Source organism: Trachemys scripta, chromosome 4 (assembly GCF_013100865.1).
Source record: "Trachemys scripta elegans isolate TJP31775 chromosome 4, CAS_Tse_1.0, whole genome shotgun sequence".
In the NCBI taxonomy this organism is placed as follows: Eukaryota; Metazoa; Chordata; order Testudines; family Emydidae; genus Trachemys; species Trachemys scripta.
The window spans coordinates 124952326-124971541 of NC_048301.1; the positions used below are offsets into that span (position 1 = coordinate 124952326).

Here is a 19216-nt window from a genome sequence, read left to right on the forward strand (position 1 = left end):
AGCGCATCTACTATGCCCAGAATCCAGCTGGATGTTAGAATTCTTGAGTAGGCAGCTCCACCCCTCATCCCAGCAGCTAGGCCCCTTTCCTCCAATGCGGGACACCGGCCTCCGAATCCCTGGTTTGGAGCTGGCATTTTGTATGCAGGGAATTGGAGCAAGGAATGAAAGCTGACTCCTTCCGAGCCCCCAGAGAGTGCCTGAACCACTGGGCTAGAGCCTCCCTCTCTCTCGCTCTAGCCCAATAGAGCTTTTATTTATAAAAAGTGGAACAGTTTCCCCAGGAGAGGCCGACCCTGATTGCCCTAGCCCTCCGGTGATAGGGTTTCTCCTGAGAAGCGGGAAACCTAGGTTCAAAAGCCCTGCTGCAAATCAGCCAGAGCAGGCATGGGGAAACAGGTCTCCCACCTCTCATGCAAGTGGCCTAACCACTGGGCAGGTGGCAATAGCAAGGTGGGCCTCTCTTTGCTTCTAGGGCACAGGCTGGGTCAGTCACACAACTCCAGGAGCCCCTTCATAGCTGAGAATTCCTGGGGGCTGGCGGTGGCTCTCCTTGGGCCAGTGTTAGGCACCTGCCCACCTTTGAGGCCCTGCCCCCCTCCTCCCTGTTTCCTGCAGGCTTAGCTCAGGGGCTCCCTGCGCAGCGTGCTGCTTTCTGTGAGTACCCTTCTGAGGAGCCTCACTCGCTCGCTTCATGGCCTTGGGGGGCCAGCTCAGGGCTGTGAATTCACAAGTCCCCTTTGTGAATCTTGCGCAAGGTCACCCAGCAGGCCAGCGGCAGAAAGAGGAATAGAGACTCAGGCCACAATTGTGAAAGTGGGCAATGCTGAACACAACCCCACTGAGAACAGCAGGTATTACTTAGGAAGAGATGGGTATGCCACCCTGCTTTTGGGGATGGGTGAGGAGCAGGGCCCACCTTTCCGCAAATTACTTCCTTTCCAAATAAAGACCTGCTGAGCCCGGTTCATAGGCCAGCAGCAGCAGCGAGGGCAAAGACCCTGGAGTGACTCAGCTCCACTCTGCCAAGGGACCAGAATTTCCACCGACATTTACATGTACGTAAAAAGCTTTAATACAAAGATTGTTTCACACTGACACCTCCTCTGGGGCTCACACAGGCTGGGGCTAGTGCATTGCGTGTACTACGGCTGCTATTCTCCCTTGCCAGTTCCCTACGTCCCTGCCACTCCCCCTACGTCTCTACAATCTCCCTACCCACCCCCTCCCTAGCAGAGGCTCTTCATGCCTCTGCTGCCCTCTTCACCCATGCCAGACCCCTCCATTCTCCCTTTCATACCAGAGGCTCTGTGCTTCCCCATCAACCTCCCACCCAAGCCAGGGGCTGTGTGTGCCCCATACCTCTTTTCTCCCATACCAGGGTTCCCCCCCGCCCTTGCCTCAGATTATGTGGGACCCCATTCCCCCTTCTCCCTATACCAGGGTCCTGCATTCTCTCCCTCCTTGCCAGGGACTCTGTGCCCTCCCCCCTTTCCTCGCTGTTATTCCACACCGACTTCTCTTCACCTGCTGCTTCTTTTAGGCCACGTGGCTCACAAGTCCAAAACCAGACCTGTCCCCACTCTCTCTCACCCCCAAAGAAAGACTTTTAAAGAAATCAGGCTGAGAAGCAGCTGGATTAATTGCCCACGGTGTGATGTAAAAACCAAGAGGAACACAACCCCCCATGCCCAAGGGAATTAAACACTGGGTAACACCTTCCCCCACAGACACCCCTCCTGATCATTCGCTTTCATTTTTCAGACCCAGCTTGTGTTCCAGTCACACACTTACAAGCAGAAATAAACAGCAGCAGTTCCCCCCACTGCCACTAGAGGGCAGGGGGCCATAACGTTTGGTTTGCACACCCAGCACTGGGTTTCAAACAGTGGGGCACGCCCCGGTGTGGGCGTGGGCAGATTGTGAGGACCGATTCCGTTTATTAACAACCTCTCGGTGAGCAGCAACATGAATTTCCGAAGGGGGCCAAAGCACAAAACGTTTGGGTTCCTCGGCTCCACCGCATCAGGCATCTGCTGCAGGGGACGGAAGCTCCCCTGATAGGGCCATCGCATCCAGATGCTGGGCAGGCCGGCAACATTTGGAGCAGACCCCTCTCAGATTCATCAGCACAAGGGCACCCTCGGAAACCCACTGCCACCCAAGGGGGCAGCAGGACACCAATTTCTCAGCCGGCGAGCTGCGGTGAGCCTGCAGCCAGAGGCTTGATCCAAGGGTGACGGGTGGGGAGAAAAGGAAAATGAGGTAGGCAGGCAAGAGGTAGGAAAACAGGAGGAGACAGACTGCAGACAGGACTTCGCAATGATGTCACCTGTGCTGACCCATGAGGCTCTCTGTCCTGGATATTTACCAGCCACTGTCAGCTATGGAGCTCAGGGAGTCGAGACAGGTGCTTTTACAACCAAAGGTCGTGGGGTTGATCCTGGTGCTGACGACCAATCTAGGGGTGGAGGGGCGCAGTGAAGAGAATGCTGAAAGTAAGACAAGCGAAGCCACAGCAGGAAAGAAAAAGCATCGGGAAGGACGAAAGTGAAGGAGAATGAGGGGGGGGCGGGCAGGGAGGAAGAGAAGCTGCGTCCCTCTCCCCGACTGTGATCTGTTCCCCAAAGCAGAAGAGCCCAGATCTCTGCTCCAAAACAGCCTCTTTATTGTGCCAAGAGGGGGAAAACAAAAACAAAAACCCCACCGTTGTAAACAAGTATGTGAAATATACAGGTTAAGTTACTCATCGTCTTATTAACAAAATAAAGCTCTATCTATATTTACAGTCATAAAAAAAAAACAGCTGGTCGCCTGGGCACATCTGGGACAGATTTACAAAACGGGGGGTGATGCCTATTTCCAATGCATTCCTGCCTGTACAGTCCCCTTCCTCCCATCCCTTCCCCCCTAGCCCCACTAACCTGGACCCCAGGGGCTTGTCAAGGACACCACAGGAGGGACAGGGGTAATAAATAACAGAGAAAGGAACCCTTACAGGAGCTGAGCCCTGCCATGGAAAAGCCAGCACTGGCTGGGTGGGTGCTGAAGGGGCTATAGGGGGTAGGGCAGATATGCCACCAGGCCTTTGAGGGGAGCCTGAGGTTCAGCCTACATGCACACACACGTCCCCTCAGTTCCCAACCGCTCATTTTTGTCCCTAATCTGGGGACCACTATTCACTCTGTCTCGCATACACGCGCACCACTTTCTGACATAGCAACCCGTGCTGCGCCTACCTCAGGGTGATGGGACCCCATATCAATACAGAGGGTTCCAAGACAGAACTCTAGAGAAGCCCTCCTTCTCCCAGCACTGCTGACCTGTGCAGTGTTTTAGGAAGGAGACACCTTGCTCAACCTGGGGGTGCCTCCTGCCTGGAAGTTGTTGCACTGACATAGGAACAAGCAAAACAAACCACATGAGATTAGAGGTTGCGAGGAACCAAGACCAAGCCAGGAAAGGGGCCCATGCCCCAGGCCACAAGGGGAGTGCTGCGTATAGGTGACAGCAGTTGAAATAAGGACAGCAGCAGGTGAGAAAAGAAGAAGAAAGAGAGCCAGATCCTCACCTGGTGTAAATCAGCAGAAGTCCATCGGCTTCAGTACAGCGATGCTGATTTAGACCATCTGAGGCGCTGGCACACACTTCTTAAACTAGATGCAAGATCGAGCCAACAAATCAGGTCAGCCAGTTGTTGCCATGTCTACCCCGGAGATTCAGGGACTCACCCCATTTAACCCAGGCCTGCCTGGGTCAGTAGTCGCTCCATACAGGAAACCAGTTACACTGAAGCAACCTTGGGCAGCTCTTCTCCACGGGTCGCGTGTTCCCTAGCAAGCCCCCAGGCTGCACTCCTCTAGCAGCCACCCCAGCTGGGGCGCCAGTGTCCGGAGGTTTGTACGCAAAGCAAAACCCCCCTCCCATAACATGATCCGGACAACCGGAGGGGGAATCTTTGCACAGCAGCCAAGCAGCACTAAGGCCAGATCAGGGAAGGGGTGGAGAACATAAGCACCTGCAGAGGACCACCTCCCCTCGCCGCCGTCCCCAGCACAGGCCAGGGGGACGTCCAGCAGCTCTCGCTGTTAGCAGCCAGCCACCTGAGCTGCTGGGGTTCTTCACTCTCACTGCAGCCTGAGCCATGCTAGGGAAAGGAATCTGCAGGTGAGGAGGACCCCAGCTGTCAGAATGGACCTCTCCTTCCTGCAAGCCAGGACTAGCTCCCTGCCTGTGGGCTGTTGGCTTGTCTTGGATGCTGTTTCGGCTCCTGCCACCAGGGAGAGCCAGGGTCCCATGCTGGGACCTGGTTTCCAGCCCTGAGGCTTAGCCTGTCCCATGCACACTCCACCCAGGAGGATTTGCTTGGGGAGGTGAAGGGAGCACAGCTGGCACGTTCGGTTGTGACAGTGGCTGGCAAAGTCTGTTGGCTCAACTGGATTTGCAAAGCTGTAGGAGACCCGCAAGAACAGCACAGGTGTAGTAGCCAACGGGGGGGGAGCCGCAGGGGAATCCCAACCCAAGGGTCCCCGTCTGGTACAGGCACTGGTAGCCAATGCCGTGCCGCTGGGACAGGCTGGGGCTCCGTGCCCATCCCATGCCAGGAGCTGAGCCCCCTGCAGCAGAATGCCCCACCATGCCGCTGCAAGGAAACGGGCAGCAGCTTTATTTACAAACTGGGCCAGAGCTGTCAGGAGGATAAAAGGCTCCTCTGAGACCTTGGCTCTTACTCATGCTAGTCAAGAGCTAAAAACGGCTCCATGGGAATTTACTGGCAGGGTTCAGAGAGCAAGGGGGGGGAACGAGAGAGAGAAAGAAAGGCCCGAGCGAAGGAGCGGGGGCGAGGGCGGGATGGGCTGGCACACGGACTGAATGAGGAACAAGTGTTCCACCCAGACATTTGCTTCGGAGAAATGAAAAGGCCCCAGAGAGCCTGGCTGAATGGTGGCGACTGTGTTGTTGCTGCTGCAGCCCCTGCAGCTGGCAGGGCCCCGAACAGGTGAGGGCTGCACAACAGGGCCGGGATGGGGGAGTGGGGAAAGACAATGGACAAAGGTCTGCCCAGCTCCTGGGGTCTTTCCTTATTTAACCCCTGCAGAGCCAGGGCTGCCCAGAGGCAAATGTATTTGTAATACTGGGGTGGGGGGGTGGGTTACGTTTTCCAGCCCTTTTTCCCCATCCCCACATGTCCCGTTAGCTCAAAGGCAGGAGAGTCTCGGGAGGCGTTTCCCATATGGGCTGTTTGTAGCTCACTTGGGACCCTGCACCAACTGCTCCGAGCCCCACGCTCCAAGCAGGCCTGGATCTGCAGCCCAGGAGGAGGTGGCGCCCATCCCCACCGCAGTGAGGGACTCCGGATGGACCTTGGTGGCTAAGGATAAGAGGGAGTGGGAAGCCCACCCCTACCTGCATCTCCTCTGTGCGGTGATTTCTCCCCCACCTTTCCCCAAAGGCCTGGCTCTCCGTGCACAACCCGGCTTGGCTGAGGGGAGTTGGGCTCCTCCACATCCAACTAACCATGCAGCACCTCGCCCGCAAGCCAGTCTTTAAACCCCCTGTCGCTCCCGCTGGCGAGAGGGCTGCACGGGAGGGAGCCAGTAACCCATGCCACTGCAACCTCCGGAGGGAGAAAGCTGGATTCCACAGGGGGCAGTTTCCGGATCTCCAGTGCAGTAGCGCCCCACATTCACAGCCCCACCATCCTAGATCTGCATCCCCTCCCCCTTTAGCTAGCTTTTACACAGCCTTGGGATTGCTCAGCCCCCATGCTGAGGGGCCAGGCACCTCCCACCTCTGTGCCACAGGGAAATATCCAGACGTCAGCTGGGTGGCCAGGACCCGCTCATGCCAAGCAGCATCCCCATTGCTGCTTGGGTAGATGCACTGCACAGCGGAGCCGGCACCTCTTCTTTCTGGGCGTGCGAATGAGCCAAGGGCTGCCCCCATGCCGTGTGCGTTGGCACGCACACTTCCCATTGTCCCCTGCACACCACTATATCCGTCCAGCACAACCCTGCATGCCAGGCCATTCGGGGGGCCAGAGCTCTGCACGCAGAGGGGTTCGCCAGCGACCCCCCGAGTCTAGTCACTTCCTAGATCAGGGAGCCATGCAGTGATGGCAGTTCTCCCCAAGCCCCCATTGCCACCTCCTCCCCACTCAGTCAGGTCTTCAGTTCCAGCCCCACACGGGGGAACGCTGCAAAATCTGCTGCTGCTCCCCGCTTCACACACGCGCGCGCCCCACCCCACCCCCGCCCTCTGCTCAGTCTGTGAGCACCACCAGCTCCCCGTCGCTCTTGTCCTCGCCCTCGGAGTCCTCGTCCTCGCTGTACCGGTACATCTCGCCATCCGCCACCGAGTGCCCGTCCTCCCCGCCGTCACCCTCTTGCGACTTGAGGCTGCGCGTGTTGACGATGACGGGCATGTTGGGGTCCATGTTGCGGGGCAGGTAGTGCTCCACCAGCGGCGGCGCCAGCTGCATGCCCACCGGCCTCTGGTACAGGACATCCGATGAAGAGGCTTGCATCTGACTGCCCGGGGGCCTGCAAAGCAGGAGATCACAGTCACCGTCCCTGGGCATTAGAGCTGGTTGGGAAATGGACTCCCACCCTCCCTTGGAAAACTCCAATGAAAATGAAAAGAAAAAAATTAGGCTTGTTGAAATTTTCACCAGAAGATTAGAGTTTTCAGTGGAAAAACCCAAAACAGAAATACTTTGGCCAAACACAGAAATATTTCAATTAGGAAAGGCTGCCATGGTGTCTCATGGGAGTTGTAGTTCTGTGTCTCATGACCCCATTTTCTTCTATAGGTTGGGCTCCCTGTTTGGACAATAGCTGCCATGAGGCACCCTGGTCTCTCCTCATGGTGAGGGAGGCAATTGCCTCATGGGAGATGTAATCTGGCTGAGGAGCCCAGCTCACAGGGGAAACTGAACTACATCTCCCATGAGGCACCACAGTGGCATTTTTGAACCAAAATATGTCAGTTTTCAAGTGTTCCGTTTTTTTGACGAAAAATCCAAAATTTTCCTTGGAAAGCAGAAACTTTTCGTAAAAAATTTCACATAATTTAAAACTCTTATTTTCCACTAAAAATAGGTTTGAGGGAAAATTATTGACCAGCCTTACTGGGGATTCTCTCTTCCTTCTGGTCTTTCTGGCCCCCAGCCCCTTTGCAATATAGAATAACCGCTTTTCTCTCAGCTACCGTATATACTGATAGATACAGTGCAATGAACTGGCTAGCATGTCTGTGTGCCACTACTCAATCAATACTGGATGGGCTCAGCTGCGTGTCATAGAACCCGTAACTGCTAACAGCTAATGGAGAGTCTCCTTTCCAACCAGTGGTGCTTCTAGGGTATGAGGATGTGGGGTTCCATCCTTACACTACACCCAAAATAAATTCTTAGTGGCCAAAGTATGTAACGCAATGATTACTGGGAGATCCTAAGGATCCCCATGCCCTGGACATATACTGACACTGCTAATCATGTCCTGCTGATCTAACCCCCACTGCGATTTCAACAGGGTGCAGTATTGCTCTTCAATTCCTGTCCTAAACTTCTGCGCAGCACTGCTATGCCCTGTGTTCCACCCCAGCGTTCGTTGCAATTCAGCAGCTGGCAGCTACAGACAAAGGCACTTTTTCTGGGGGGGAGGGGGGAGAAATGCAGACATACGGGGACCAAAAGAGATGGGAGCCTCACGCTATCAAGTAGCCCTGCCTGGTGTCTTGCCGTCTGTTCCTCATCAGCGCCTTGTACTCGCCCACGCGCAGCCGCTTCCCCTCCACGATGCAGGTGCGCTTTGGCCGCGGCTTGTATTTGTAGTCGGGATACTTCTCCAGGTGCTGCCGGCTCAGCCGGGCCTGCTCCTCGTAATAGGGCTGCTTCTCTTGGTTCGTCATCGATTTCCACCGGGACCCTGGGAAGAGAGATTCACAGAACTGTTATGTTTGCCTTTTGAAACTCCCCACCATTCGTGGCCATCACTAGGGACAAAACCCAGGTCCTCCAATGCCATAGCATGGGCCTCTAATATTCGAGCTGGAAGAATAACCATGCTAGCTGGTAGCAGTAGTAGGCTGTTATCCACTCAAGTGACCTGCCACTTGATGCAGCACAGATTTTGCAGCAGTGTGTTACACCTTTAAAGCCCTCACTCCTGAAGCTGCACAGGCCAGGTGGAGTGGGGAAGGCATTAGATAAGGGCTCTCACAATCTTCCCCAAACTACCAGAGCAGCAACAGGAGCAGCAGGGATATTTCTTCTCTCCACCTCTGAGCTTGAGCAACAACAAAGTGTCACACAGGATAAGCAATACCTCAGGAGTGCTCCCAATGCTTCATAAACATTAATGAAACCTCCCAATCCTCTTCAAAGGTAGGTCCATATCCCCCATTTTACAGATGGGGAAACTGAGGCACAGAGCTTCTGGAAAGTGATTTGCCCAAGGCTGCACAGTGAGTCTGTGTCAGAGCTTGGAAAAGAATCCAGGAGCCAGAATGCTTTAGCCTGCCATAGTATCAGTCCTTTCCTTAAAACCCCCTCTTCTAGTGGTCCAAGCAGCAGTCTGGGAGCAAGGCAGCCCAGGGTTCTATCCCCAAATCCCTCTAGAGCCTTAGGCAAGTCATAATTTTCCACTGCCCCAGTTTCTGCATCTGTAAAATGGAGAGAATACTTTGCACACAGCACTTCCCATCTGCGAGGTGCCTTGCACACTGCTGGCTCTGTAAAATTAACAGTGTATAATAAAGCATCTCTGCTTTCCTGGGAAGTTCCGAGTTTAGATAACCAACTAAATAAAATAAATAAAACCTTCTTTGGAGAAGGCTGCCATTAGGGATAAGGCACTGGGATGGAGACTCAGGAGATGGGGGTTCAATTCCTGGCTCTGCAACAGCCTCCACCTGTGACCTTGAGCACATCACTTAGGTCTTGTCTATGTGGGAAAGTTTTGCTGGTTATACCAGTATACTGTGGTTATACGAGTCTAACTCCCAAGTGGACACTTATTCTGGTATAAGAGTGGGTTTTTCCATTTAGCTTAAACCCATTCCTAACTAGCTTGAGTTAAACCAAAATAAGAGAATCCACACAGGACTTTGCACCAGTGTAACTGAATCCATTTAAATTAAACTGACGCAGTTTTCCCATGTAGACAAGGTTTCAGTCAGGGTCTCTAGGAGCTACTGTGCTAACAATCCAATAGACGTTATGGAGGCAGGGGAAGAAAATGTCATTTGCCTACAACAACATCTGAAAACAAGAGGAGCCACCCAACTCAAGCGACTTGTGCAGGTCATTGTCCTTGATTGGCAGGTGCTGAGAGGTATGCCAAGCCTCAACGGGACAATGCAGTCACAGGGGACACAGGATATCAAGGGCACAGAGGAATGCAGGGCTATTCCACGGAGCCTGCTCCCATTTAAATGTGATTATCCAGGCCATTGTTAACAGCCAGTCCACCTGTCGTGAAAGAGAACGCCTCCCCCCGCCTTCCCCGCCGCTGACCTTTCCGCGTCACCTCTCCGTCCTGCGCTTTTGATTCTTTTTCCTCACAAAAGGTATGGCAAGCAGGTGCTGCAGCTAAAATAGACAATCCTGCCATGTGACTCGAATTCCCCGGGCTCGCTGACCTTTATTGTCATCCCTGCCAAGGTCCAGGGCAGGCGGGGAAAAGAGGGGAGTGGTGCACAGAATGCAGGCCGGACAGAAAGGGAAGGTCACGCTCAACCAGCAGGTCTGGGGACGGAGCAGGAGGAGAGAAAAACCTCACTTTTGTCAGGGGAACGGGGCCTGCTCCCCAGAAAATTAATGGGGGCCTTTGGATCAGGCCTCAGGGTAAAAGTGGGTCAGTTCAGATACAAGACAGACCCCTGCACAGAGCTAGACAAAATCAAACCTTACATCTGATGCCTCTTCTTTCTCCCTCCCCTTTGTCCCAGATGCTTTCATGTCCATCGTGCCACGGATGCTCTGAATACACAGACAGGCACAGCTAGCCTGCCCAGGAGCTTAGCTCTCACCTGCCGCACCGCGACCAAGTCTAAAGAATAAGGTCAGCGTAGGGGTTCCACGCTCCCGGCACAGTACAGTCTCAGGCTCGTCCTTTCTCTCCTGCCCCAGGAGCCCAGGGCACCACCTTCAATCACGGGAAGCAAGCAGGCCTTTTACACTCCACCCAGCTCTCCCTACTCCCACAACTGCCAGGGATTGGGGGAGCAGCAAACTCTCCCTTCCAGTACAGCCATATGAACCTCACACTGTCCTGGAAGACTACTGTCTGTCCGGTCTAACCAATCCACAGCTGCAAGGCAGTGAAAAACAGCTGACAGCTAAGCCACTCACAGGAGACAGAAGCCAGGTTCTATGGCTTCACAACCCCAGTCTGTCCCACTCAGTGGATGGAGCAACACACCCGCCAGCTGGAAAACACTCAAACCATCTCTACCTCTGCCTCGGCTCTTACATTTCATGTCAAAAAGCAATAGTAGGGTTCAAAAAGGATGGGTCCAGATCTCTGTTGCCTGTAGAGTCATTTGCACAAGTGCAAACTGGGAGCTTTCCAATCCAAGTCCTTTGTACTGCTGTAAATGACGGTACAAGGCATAGGGCAAGGGAGAATCCAGCATAGATCAGATCTGAAATACGCAGGAGAACAAGTGTTTTGGGAGTAGCCCCTAGTTGTGCAAACAGCATAGCACTGACGGTCTGTCACTCTGTATATTAGAGTAAAAAGCCTGCAAACGCATGTCACATTTGTTCAGATTACCAGCCAATGGCATGGCCTGTTTTACCCAAAGATCTCAAAGCACTTAAACCTAACACCGCCCCTGTGCAGTAGGGAAATATTATACCAATGGGAAAATGAGGCACAGGGGTGTTAAAACACTCCCATAGAAGTATCTTATGCATAGATTGCCAGGACCAGCCATGCATCCAGAAGATACACATGGACAACCACAGCTTGGGCAAGTACACCTCTACACCGATATAACACGAATTCGGATATAACGTGGTAAAACAGTGCTCGGGGGAGGCGGGGCTGCGCACTCCGGCGGATCAAAGCAAGTTCAATATAACGCGGTTTCACCTATAACGCGGTAAGATTTTTTGGCTCCCAAGGACAGTGTTATATCGGGGTAGAGGTGTATCAGCTCCATGCCTCTGGTTACAAAGATACCCACCACTAGTCTTTTCCACCTCTGCTAAATGTGCAGAAATGAACACAGGCTCCCAAAACAAGAACCTCACCAGTTATTTAAAGCTACATAATTACATTAGCAGCCAGCACACCACAACGTGGCCGTTCCTGACACACACACCCCCAAAAAACGCTGTGGGTTGCCATAAGTAACAGATCAGATCCTAACATAGTGATTCTTCAGAGGGAGAAGCTTTGTTCATTGCAGAGCTGCTAAAAGGCGCAAGAGACCAAATTAAAAGCATGCACTGAGGGTAACCCACAAACCCCTGCATTGTGCTAATGCGCACTCGTTACTAACAGTCTGGATGGACTCCTCACAGACCACACCAGAGGCTTTAAATAGCAAGCCTACCGAAGCTAGGACAGAGCAATTCAACATGAGACCACGGCGCGGGGAGCATGGTGAGGTGAGTTGGAGGCCTCTGCAGAATGCTATAGCCCAGGGGGGTTGATACACGGAGCAGAAGAAAGGGTGTGAGGGTCTGACAGACACTCATGTGATATAAAATCTATATGAAATATTTACCCCCAACACTTAAAATTGTAAAACAAGACACGGTGACAGGAAAAGCTCAGGACTGAACCCTAATGTAGAGAGAGTCGTTACAATATTCTAGAAAGGTAAGATCTTATTGCTGTCACCTCTTGGTTGGTGACGGGCTCTGGGAGTCAGGACTCCTGGGTTCTATTTCCCAGCTCTGACAGTGTCATGATCTTGGGGAGGTCACTTAGGGGCTGACTGCTCTGAGATCCCTCTAACTTCAGCGGGATCAGACAGCAGCACCCAGCCCCTCTGCAGGTTGGATAAGTTTCCCCCCTCTGTGGAACAGGGTCAGGCTTAATGCACGTAAAGCCCTTTCAGATGTTCCGATGAAAGGCGCTGTAATGGCAAAATATTATTTGAATTAAAACTGAAGCGCACAGTGCCAGGTGTAAACAGGCCTGCCCTTCACCTCTGGATTTGTTGGGGAGGGGAGGTCACATCATGCTTATGCCACAAGTGCGATGAATTTGGTGGTATCAGACTACGCTCTAATAGACATTTCCCACATGCACGTCACAAGAATTGTCCCTGTTTGTCTCAGTCCAGGGGGAATTCTGCAGCTTCACAGCAGGGGAATGGCTGGCCAAGGTTCAGGTGCATTGGCAAGGCAGCAGGTGTCTGGCTGGCCTGGAAGGAGATGCACTGGCAGAGCGGTTGGGGTACTCAGGACTGGACTAGCAGGGTTGGAGCAGATCGGGAATTAGGTACATGGGCAGAGCTGGGTGGGGGAAGTTTGCTTGTGCTATTAGCCCATCACTTTCATGAGCCCCATGCCATAGACCACCAGGGAAGAAGCTTCCTTTTATAGCTGCATTTGCACGGCCAGTTCTCTGACCCCTGGCCTCCCATCTGACTAGAGCCAGGATTTGATCTGGGTTCTGGTTTCTCGCCTGTGACACAGAGGATCATCTGAAAGAAGAGTGGGGGAAGGAGCGAACCAGGGTGGATAAAAATCAATGATTTAAAAAAAACAACAGATTTTTTAAATTTAAATCGGATTTTTTTGATAAAATGCTTTTTGAGGAAAAAACCTATCTAAAGATCATTTTAATTAAGATACATTATAGCTCAAAGATATCTCATCATGGAATAGGGATTATAAAATCTAATTCTATAGTATGAGACAATATATTCATGTAATGTTTAAGAAAAGTTTTGTAAATGAGTTCCAATAGTTCACGGATTAGGGACCCAAATTTATGGGGCTCCAGGGGCTTCTGTATAGATTATTTAGATTAATCTTTCTATCTACTCAATGGGACTCAGTGCTCAGTCTAGAAGATACCATCAGAGATGCTTAGTTTTGCAGTTCTCAAACTGTGGATTTGTGTCTCCAGAGATAACATGCGTGTTAACAGCAAAAATGTTTTTAAATAAATAAATAAATAAATAAATACACAGAGGTGAGAAATAACAAACCTCAACCCTACTGTCCCTCTGCAAATTTGTGTACACGGAGTCAATCCCTTACCTCTCTCTAAAAGTGCAAAATTTCAAAAAGTTTAATAAATAGAAGATTGTTGGGGGCGGAATAGATCTAGACAAGGAGAAGTCTGGAGATAAATGTGAGAAGGGAGGGACAGGCAGTAGAAACAAAAGTGAAATTGTTTGAGCAGCATATTCCAGAAGTCTTGAGGTCTTTCTGAGTGTAGCCTTCATTGATTTGAGATCTACCATACCATTCTCTCACTAGAAAGGAAAACCTATAATGGCAGCAGGCCGTAAAAGAGACCCAGTTTGGGAATAAGAACCATTCAAATAAAATATATGTTTGCTGATGATGTTTTAAAGAAAGTCACACCAGTGAACTGGTAGAAATCACTTAAGCACTTGGATTCAGAGACTGTTGAAGTGATAATTTCACTTTTAACAGCAACAGCTTCTTCTGCTGGTGTGGAAAGAATATTTTCTTCTTTTGGACTAATTCATTCCAAATTGAGAAATGGTTTGGGACCTGAAAAAGCAGGAAAGCTTGTTTTTCTTTTCCAGATTATGAACAAACAGGAAAAAGAAGGTGAAGATGACTGAGTTAGCTGCAGAAGCCAATGTTTTAAGATTCTCATGTTGACCTGGCTGACATAGTAGATTTATTTATTTTTTTTCAATATTTCTTTTAACTATTTTAGTTAAAAATAATTTTAACAAAAACAAACCTGATATTAAAAAACTTGAATGTTTAATTGAATTAAAATATTCATATGCTTGTTTTGTTAAAATATTATATGTTTGCTGTTGAAGAAAAGAATCCAAAATACATAACGTTGTTGTTTTAGTTAAATAAAACAATTTAAATGTCTGTCTGGTGATGTTCCCCTCCTAATACAGCACGGCAAGAAAATCCTCCAAATATTAATGATTAATGCTGAATTGGAGATAGTTCACCTCCCAATGACTTCATAAATATCTGCTTCAATTACCTTTGGTAAATGAAATAACCAAACAATCGTTCATTTTCTGATATAGCTGTAAAACTAATCTGAAAAGTTTTCAAAATAAATCACGTTAAAAATGTATAGTGTGTACCTTCTAAAAATGAAAGCTACATCTATCTGTGAGTTGTGAAGAATATGTATTAAGGTTATAACAACCATCAAGAATGCACTTTTATGTAGAAAACCATGATTAAATCGAGTCTTCCTGACTAGTGATTTAAATCATGATTTAAATCAAATCCACCCTGGAGGGAACATTCAGGCTGCGGAGCTGAGATTACAATCCATCAACCAACAGGGCTGGGGGAAAGCCCAGCTGGTATGAGAAACATCCTGAGCTATCCTTCACCGTGGATCATTGTCAAAGTGAGCTAGACCCTAGCTGGCCAACACCTGCCATTCTGATTCCAGCTCGGACACCGGGGAAATAAAACATGCTGCTCGCCATCATGTCCCACCACTCACCTCTCCACCAGGGTTAGCTCATTCCCACAGCTCTAATGCTTCTCCACTAGTCAAATCATACCAGATACCAGTGCATCTCATTGGTGTCTTATCTCCCTCTCACCCCAGCTGAGACATGCTTAGATAAGCTCAGAAAAGATCAGATAAGGATGGACAGATAATCTTCAAAAGACAAGGCTATCTCCTCACTACCAACCCTCTTTCCATAGCCAGGAACCACCCTGGGCTCTGAACCTCAGAGCTCACACGCTAAGCACATTTAGGCCTGGTTGATGTTTGGCATCAAGGGAAAGCACCAAGTGCTGCAGAAAACGGTGCTTTCCCCCGCAAAACAATGCACAGCCCCATGACCCAATGTGGTGCCAAGGGGCACTGTGCTGCTGGAGAGGCCGACTTTGGGGAGAGACACACAAAAGCGCGGTCCTGGCCAGTGAAGTGATATTGAGCACCAGCCTTTCCTTCCTCCTCTTGGTGCAGAATGGTTTGTTTTTATGGCCCTGCTGCTTTGCCGGTCAGTGCATCCATGTACCAGTTTGGAGGCTCCAGACTCTTGCAACAAGCTGTCCCCGGAGAGAGGAGGGGGTTGCTTCTGTCATTTCAGCTTAGCTCAGAGCCCCTTGGCCATACAGCAGCATGGCATTAGCAATAGACAGTGGCTGATGGCTGCATGGATCAGCAAAACAGCTTGGCAGATTCCAGGTCATTGGGAATAGCACAGCAGGGCAAGCCCACCCCACCCCCGCTTGCTTGCGGGACACTCACCCAGGATCTTGCTGATACTGGAGTTGTGCATGTCCGGGAAGGCCTGCAAAATCTTCCGCCTCTCGTCCTTGGCCCACACCATGAAAGCATTCATGGGCCGCTTTATGTGGTTGTTGTTCCTGGACTCGGGGAAGTGTCGTGAGCCTGTTAGGGGCACAAGGAAGAGCCAGTTAAAAGACAGGGAAAGGGAGGACCAAACACAAGATACAAAATGGTGACCAAGGTGATAAGAGTCTCCCCTGCAAGGGGGTTTTCCACATAAGAATAAGGGGCGCTTGATGGCGTAGGGATATGCTGCACTGGATTCTCACCATAGAGACTGAGGCTCAAATCCTTGGAGCCTCCATTTTTAGCAGCCCGACGGGACAAATCCTGGGCTTGGTTTTCAAAGGCACGAGGAACCGGTTGCTTCCAGGTGGTGGGTTCTCAGACCCTCTGGAAAAATAAATCTCCCGTCTCTAGGAGCCTGATTTTTCAGGGGTGCTGAACACTTGCAGCTCCCCTTATCTTTCACTGGAGTGCTCAGCCCTTCTGAAAAGCAGGCTCTGGGTGTCTCCTGTCAGGCACTCAGAAGCTGGGGCATGCACAGCTAACGGGCGCTTTGGGGAAGTCTGGCCTAAGGGGACTGGCTGGGTCTCAGCTCAGTCCCCAGTCGACATGTAGCCCCTTTACCTTTCGGAAAGGCTTAGCATCCACACCGAGGGGCCTCAGCCGCACTGGGGGAGGGGGCCCAGACTAGAACAGCAAAGGGGAGCTGCCTGTCCGGACGGAGGTGCCGCAGCAGAGGTGGAGGTGAGAGCAGCGTGAACAGCCTGTCTGTACTGTGCACGTCTCATGCCAGGACTTTTAGTCCATCACTTGCATTAGTCAAAGTCAGTCCACGCACAGGCACTCGGCCACCCCACTTGTGGGGCCAGAGACCCTCAAATGCCGGCTTCCCAAGCCATGGCCCATCCCTCAGGCCACCTTCCCTCCCGCTGGCTCTGTTGGACCAATCAAGAGCCAGGATTTGGCTGTAGCTGGCCAGCTGAGGACAAGAGCAGGGACTGGCTCCTGTCTATCATAAGCCCATAGCAGCAGCTCCCGCACCCGTGGGCGTAGGGGCCATGCGGGCGGCGTTAGGGTGCAGCTATGCTCTGTTGATTCTCTGTTGGCGTAGAGATCCCGTGGTGCAGACCACCCCCAGAATTAAGGAGCCATAACCCGCTCCCTGATGGCCCCTGCCACAATCTAGCTTTTTCTCACAGACTTTATGCCACCCTTGTGGATGACACCCAGCTCCACCCACCTCCAGGACATCATTGTCTCCATAGTAACTAACGGGCTTTGACCAAAAGGATCACAAATTGACTTTTTAGTTTTTTTAATGAAGATGAAACCAAGCAAAATAAAGTGGAATTAAGTGAACTACGCCATGGTGCAAGATGCCACGTTTCTACTGCCCCTTCTGAGCCCTCTGGGGGATGGCCCAGCTACAAGTGGTTAGTGTGGCCTTCCCTGGTTGCCTGCCTCCTCTCCTCATAGCTTCCCATGCCCTGGAGCATCACATGTTCACTCTGTATCGACAGCGCCATTTAAATACAGAAAGTGCTAATTTAGCTGTAACATTGAGCGTCCCCATCAGCTGGGGAGAACAGCAGAGCAGGGCTGCAGGAAGTCAACTGAGTGACCACAAATGAAATTCCCACCATCTCAAATAAGCACTTCCCTTATATTAGGTCTTTGCTATTCTCTTCTGGCTGTTTATTTCAACTCATGTAGCGCAACCCAAAGAGAGACACAGGGCTAGGTAGCCAGGTCAGGAAAGAAGAAGGGGTGGGGGAAGAATGGAAAAGGAAAAACTAAGAGAAGAACAGAAAGAAAGAGAAGAAGGAAAAGTGATGCATTTTCTCCCATTCAGCCCAGCCCCAGGGAATCTCCCCTTCAATGGACGTCCAAAGTGCTTAGCACCTCTCAGGATCAGGCCCAGAGTTGGCTTTGGAGAAAGCCTCACACAGAGAATGTGTCCTTACCATCCATATCGCAGGTTAACATGGACTCGTCCAGTCTGTGCATGCACGTCTCCTCCATCCGCTCCTTCGTGGGTGAGGAATCCAAGCCCATTTGGTCCTGCAGGCCCGCGGAGAGCAGAAGTTATGGCCAGTTACCAACACAAGTCAGGCCACTGGTGGCAGAGTGACCAGCAATGAACCATCCCCCATGGGCTTCCAGCGCTTCCTCGTCTCACGGGCAGGCAATCCAGCTAGCAGCTTTTGGCTGGGTAACTCTGTCAGGCAAGGACTTCAGCCATGTGCACAACACAGGGACGAGTTTCAGACAGGATTGCCTGAGTTCTAGTGTGTGGTAGACAGTCCCTGAAATCCACTCCCCGGGTCTCCAGTATACACCACACTCAGCATCATCTACCTGGGGAGGATGCAATCCACCCCCAACCCCCAGTGCCCTTATGGAAAAGGGACCTATACAGTATAACAGGAGAGACAACCAATAGCACTCTGCAGAAACGCCTCGGAACCTCAATAGGGTTTCGTAAGGGATGCAGTCCTTTCTCAAGAGGGTGTTTCTCAACAAACCTACAGAATGCTATAGCCTGGAGACAATTCTCCATTCAATTCTATAAGATGGTCTGAAGGAACCTATAGAAAAGGGATTTTCTATTACATTCTATAGGGCTCTTCCCCTAAGGCCCCCCCTTTATATCCATTCACACCCTCCCCCTGAGAATCCTTGGGCTCTCTGCGCTCTCTGGCTCCTCTCAGATCTCCCCATTCGATCAGGGACCAGCCCCTTGGCACTCCCAGTCCCAGTGTCTCTCACCTTCCGGTAGGGATTATTCAGAGAGCTCTCCGTCGCCCCGCTATGGCAGTGCAGGAGCTGCCGTGCATCCTGGAGTGCTTTAGTGATGGCGTCCCCCTCTCCCAGAAATCCTGAGGATAAACCACCCAGTGCAGAATACGTCACAGCCAGCACCTCGTCCTTGCATAGGCCCCATACCCCCAAGAAAGAAGGGGTTACTCCCAGCCATAGGAGCCATGCATCCAGCTAAGAGACATCTAGAGCCTCTAGTTTCTTATTGCCGACACACTCCCTATTAGCATCGAGCAAGGGAAGCAGAGGGTTCAAATCAGAAAGCTTGGTCTCCCACTATTCCATCCGCACCACCCAGGAGTCCAGCTACTCCACCCAGGGAGCCCTCCAGCCTTTCCCCCACAGCAATGCTTCTTCCCTGTAGGTGGTTTTCTTCTTCCCCTGGGCGGGGAGCACATTTCTTCTTCCAACCTGGATCTCTCTTTGGGTGGGTGGGGTTTGAGAAGGCTGCCTAGGGACCCTTCCATCTCCCAGCACCAGCAGACTCTCGGTTTCTCCCAAAGAGAGTCACCCATCTTGCTTTCCCCAGAACCGTCCTGAACATCAGAGCAGGCAAGTCCCTGAACAATGGACCAGCTCCCATGGACTAGGGAGAGATTCTCCATCTCCCTCCACCCCATGGGGAGAGAACTGCCAGGATCCCACGAGCGTGTTTCCTCTCTAAGCGACACACCCGAACGACAAAGCAGGCTGGGGATGAAGGCATGGGACTCCCAGCAGAGAGCATGTCTGAGGGTACCTACCCAGAGGCAGACTGGGAGGGCTGGACTGAAGGTCTCTCGTGACCCCGTGGTTAGGAGTGAGGGATCGGCAGCTGCTCATCTTCAGACTGGGTGAGCTGGAGGCACTGGAGAGCTCAGAGCTTTTGGGTTTGGCCGTTAGGTTCAGTGGCTGTGAAGACTCCTGGTGGGGGGGGAGAGACAGGGAGAAGG

At 51.5% G+C, this 19216-nt stretch overlaps 1 protein-coding gene across 3 annotated transcripts in view; it reads right to left on the minus strand.

The window, feature by feature from the left end:
* Window positions 1–6231: 6231 nt before the first annotated feature.
* Window positions 6232–19216, minus strand: part of SOX13 (SRY-box transcription factor 13) — a 36015-nt gene continuing 23030 nt past the window's right edge. For 2 of the 3 annotated variants that reach the window (XM_034767283.1, XM_034767282.1), the window contains exons 9-14: window positions 19028–19187; window positions 18234–18343; window positions 17429–17525; window positions 15417–15560; window positions 7712–7928; window positions 6232–6542 (exon numbers count right to left, since the gene is read on the minus strand). In XM_034767283.1, the coding sequence (XP_034623174.1) occupies window positions 6263–6542; window positions 7712–7928; window positions 15417–15560; window positions 17429–17525; window positions 18234–18343; window positions 19028–19187 (1008 nt within the window). In that variant the 3' untranslated portion in view covers window positions 6232–6262. The remainder of the gene's footprint in view (window positions 6543–7711; window positions 7929–15416; window positions 15561–17428; window positions 17526–18233; window positions 18344–19027; window positions 19188–19216) is intronic. The other variant, XM_034767284.1, reaches the window with a different exon arrangement.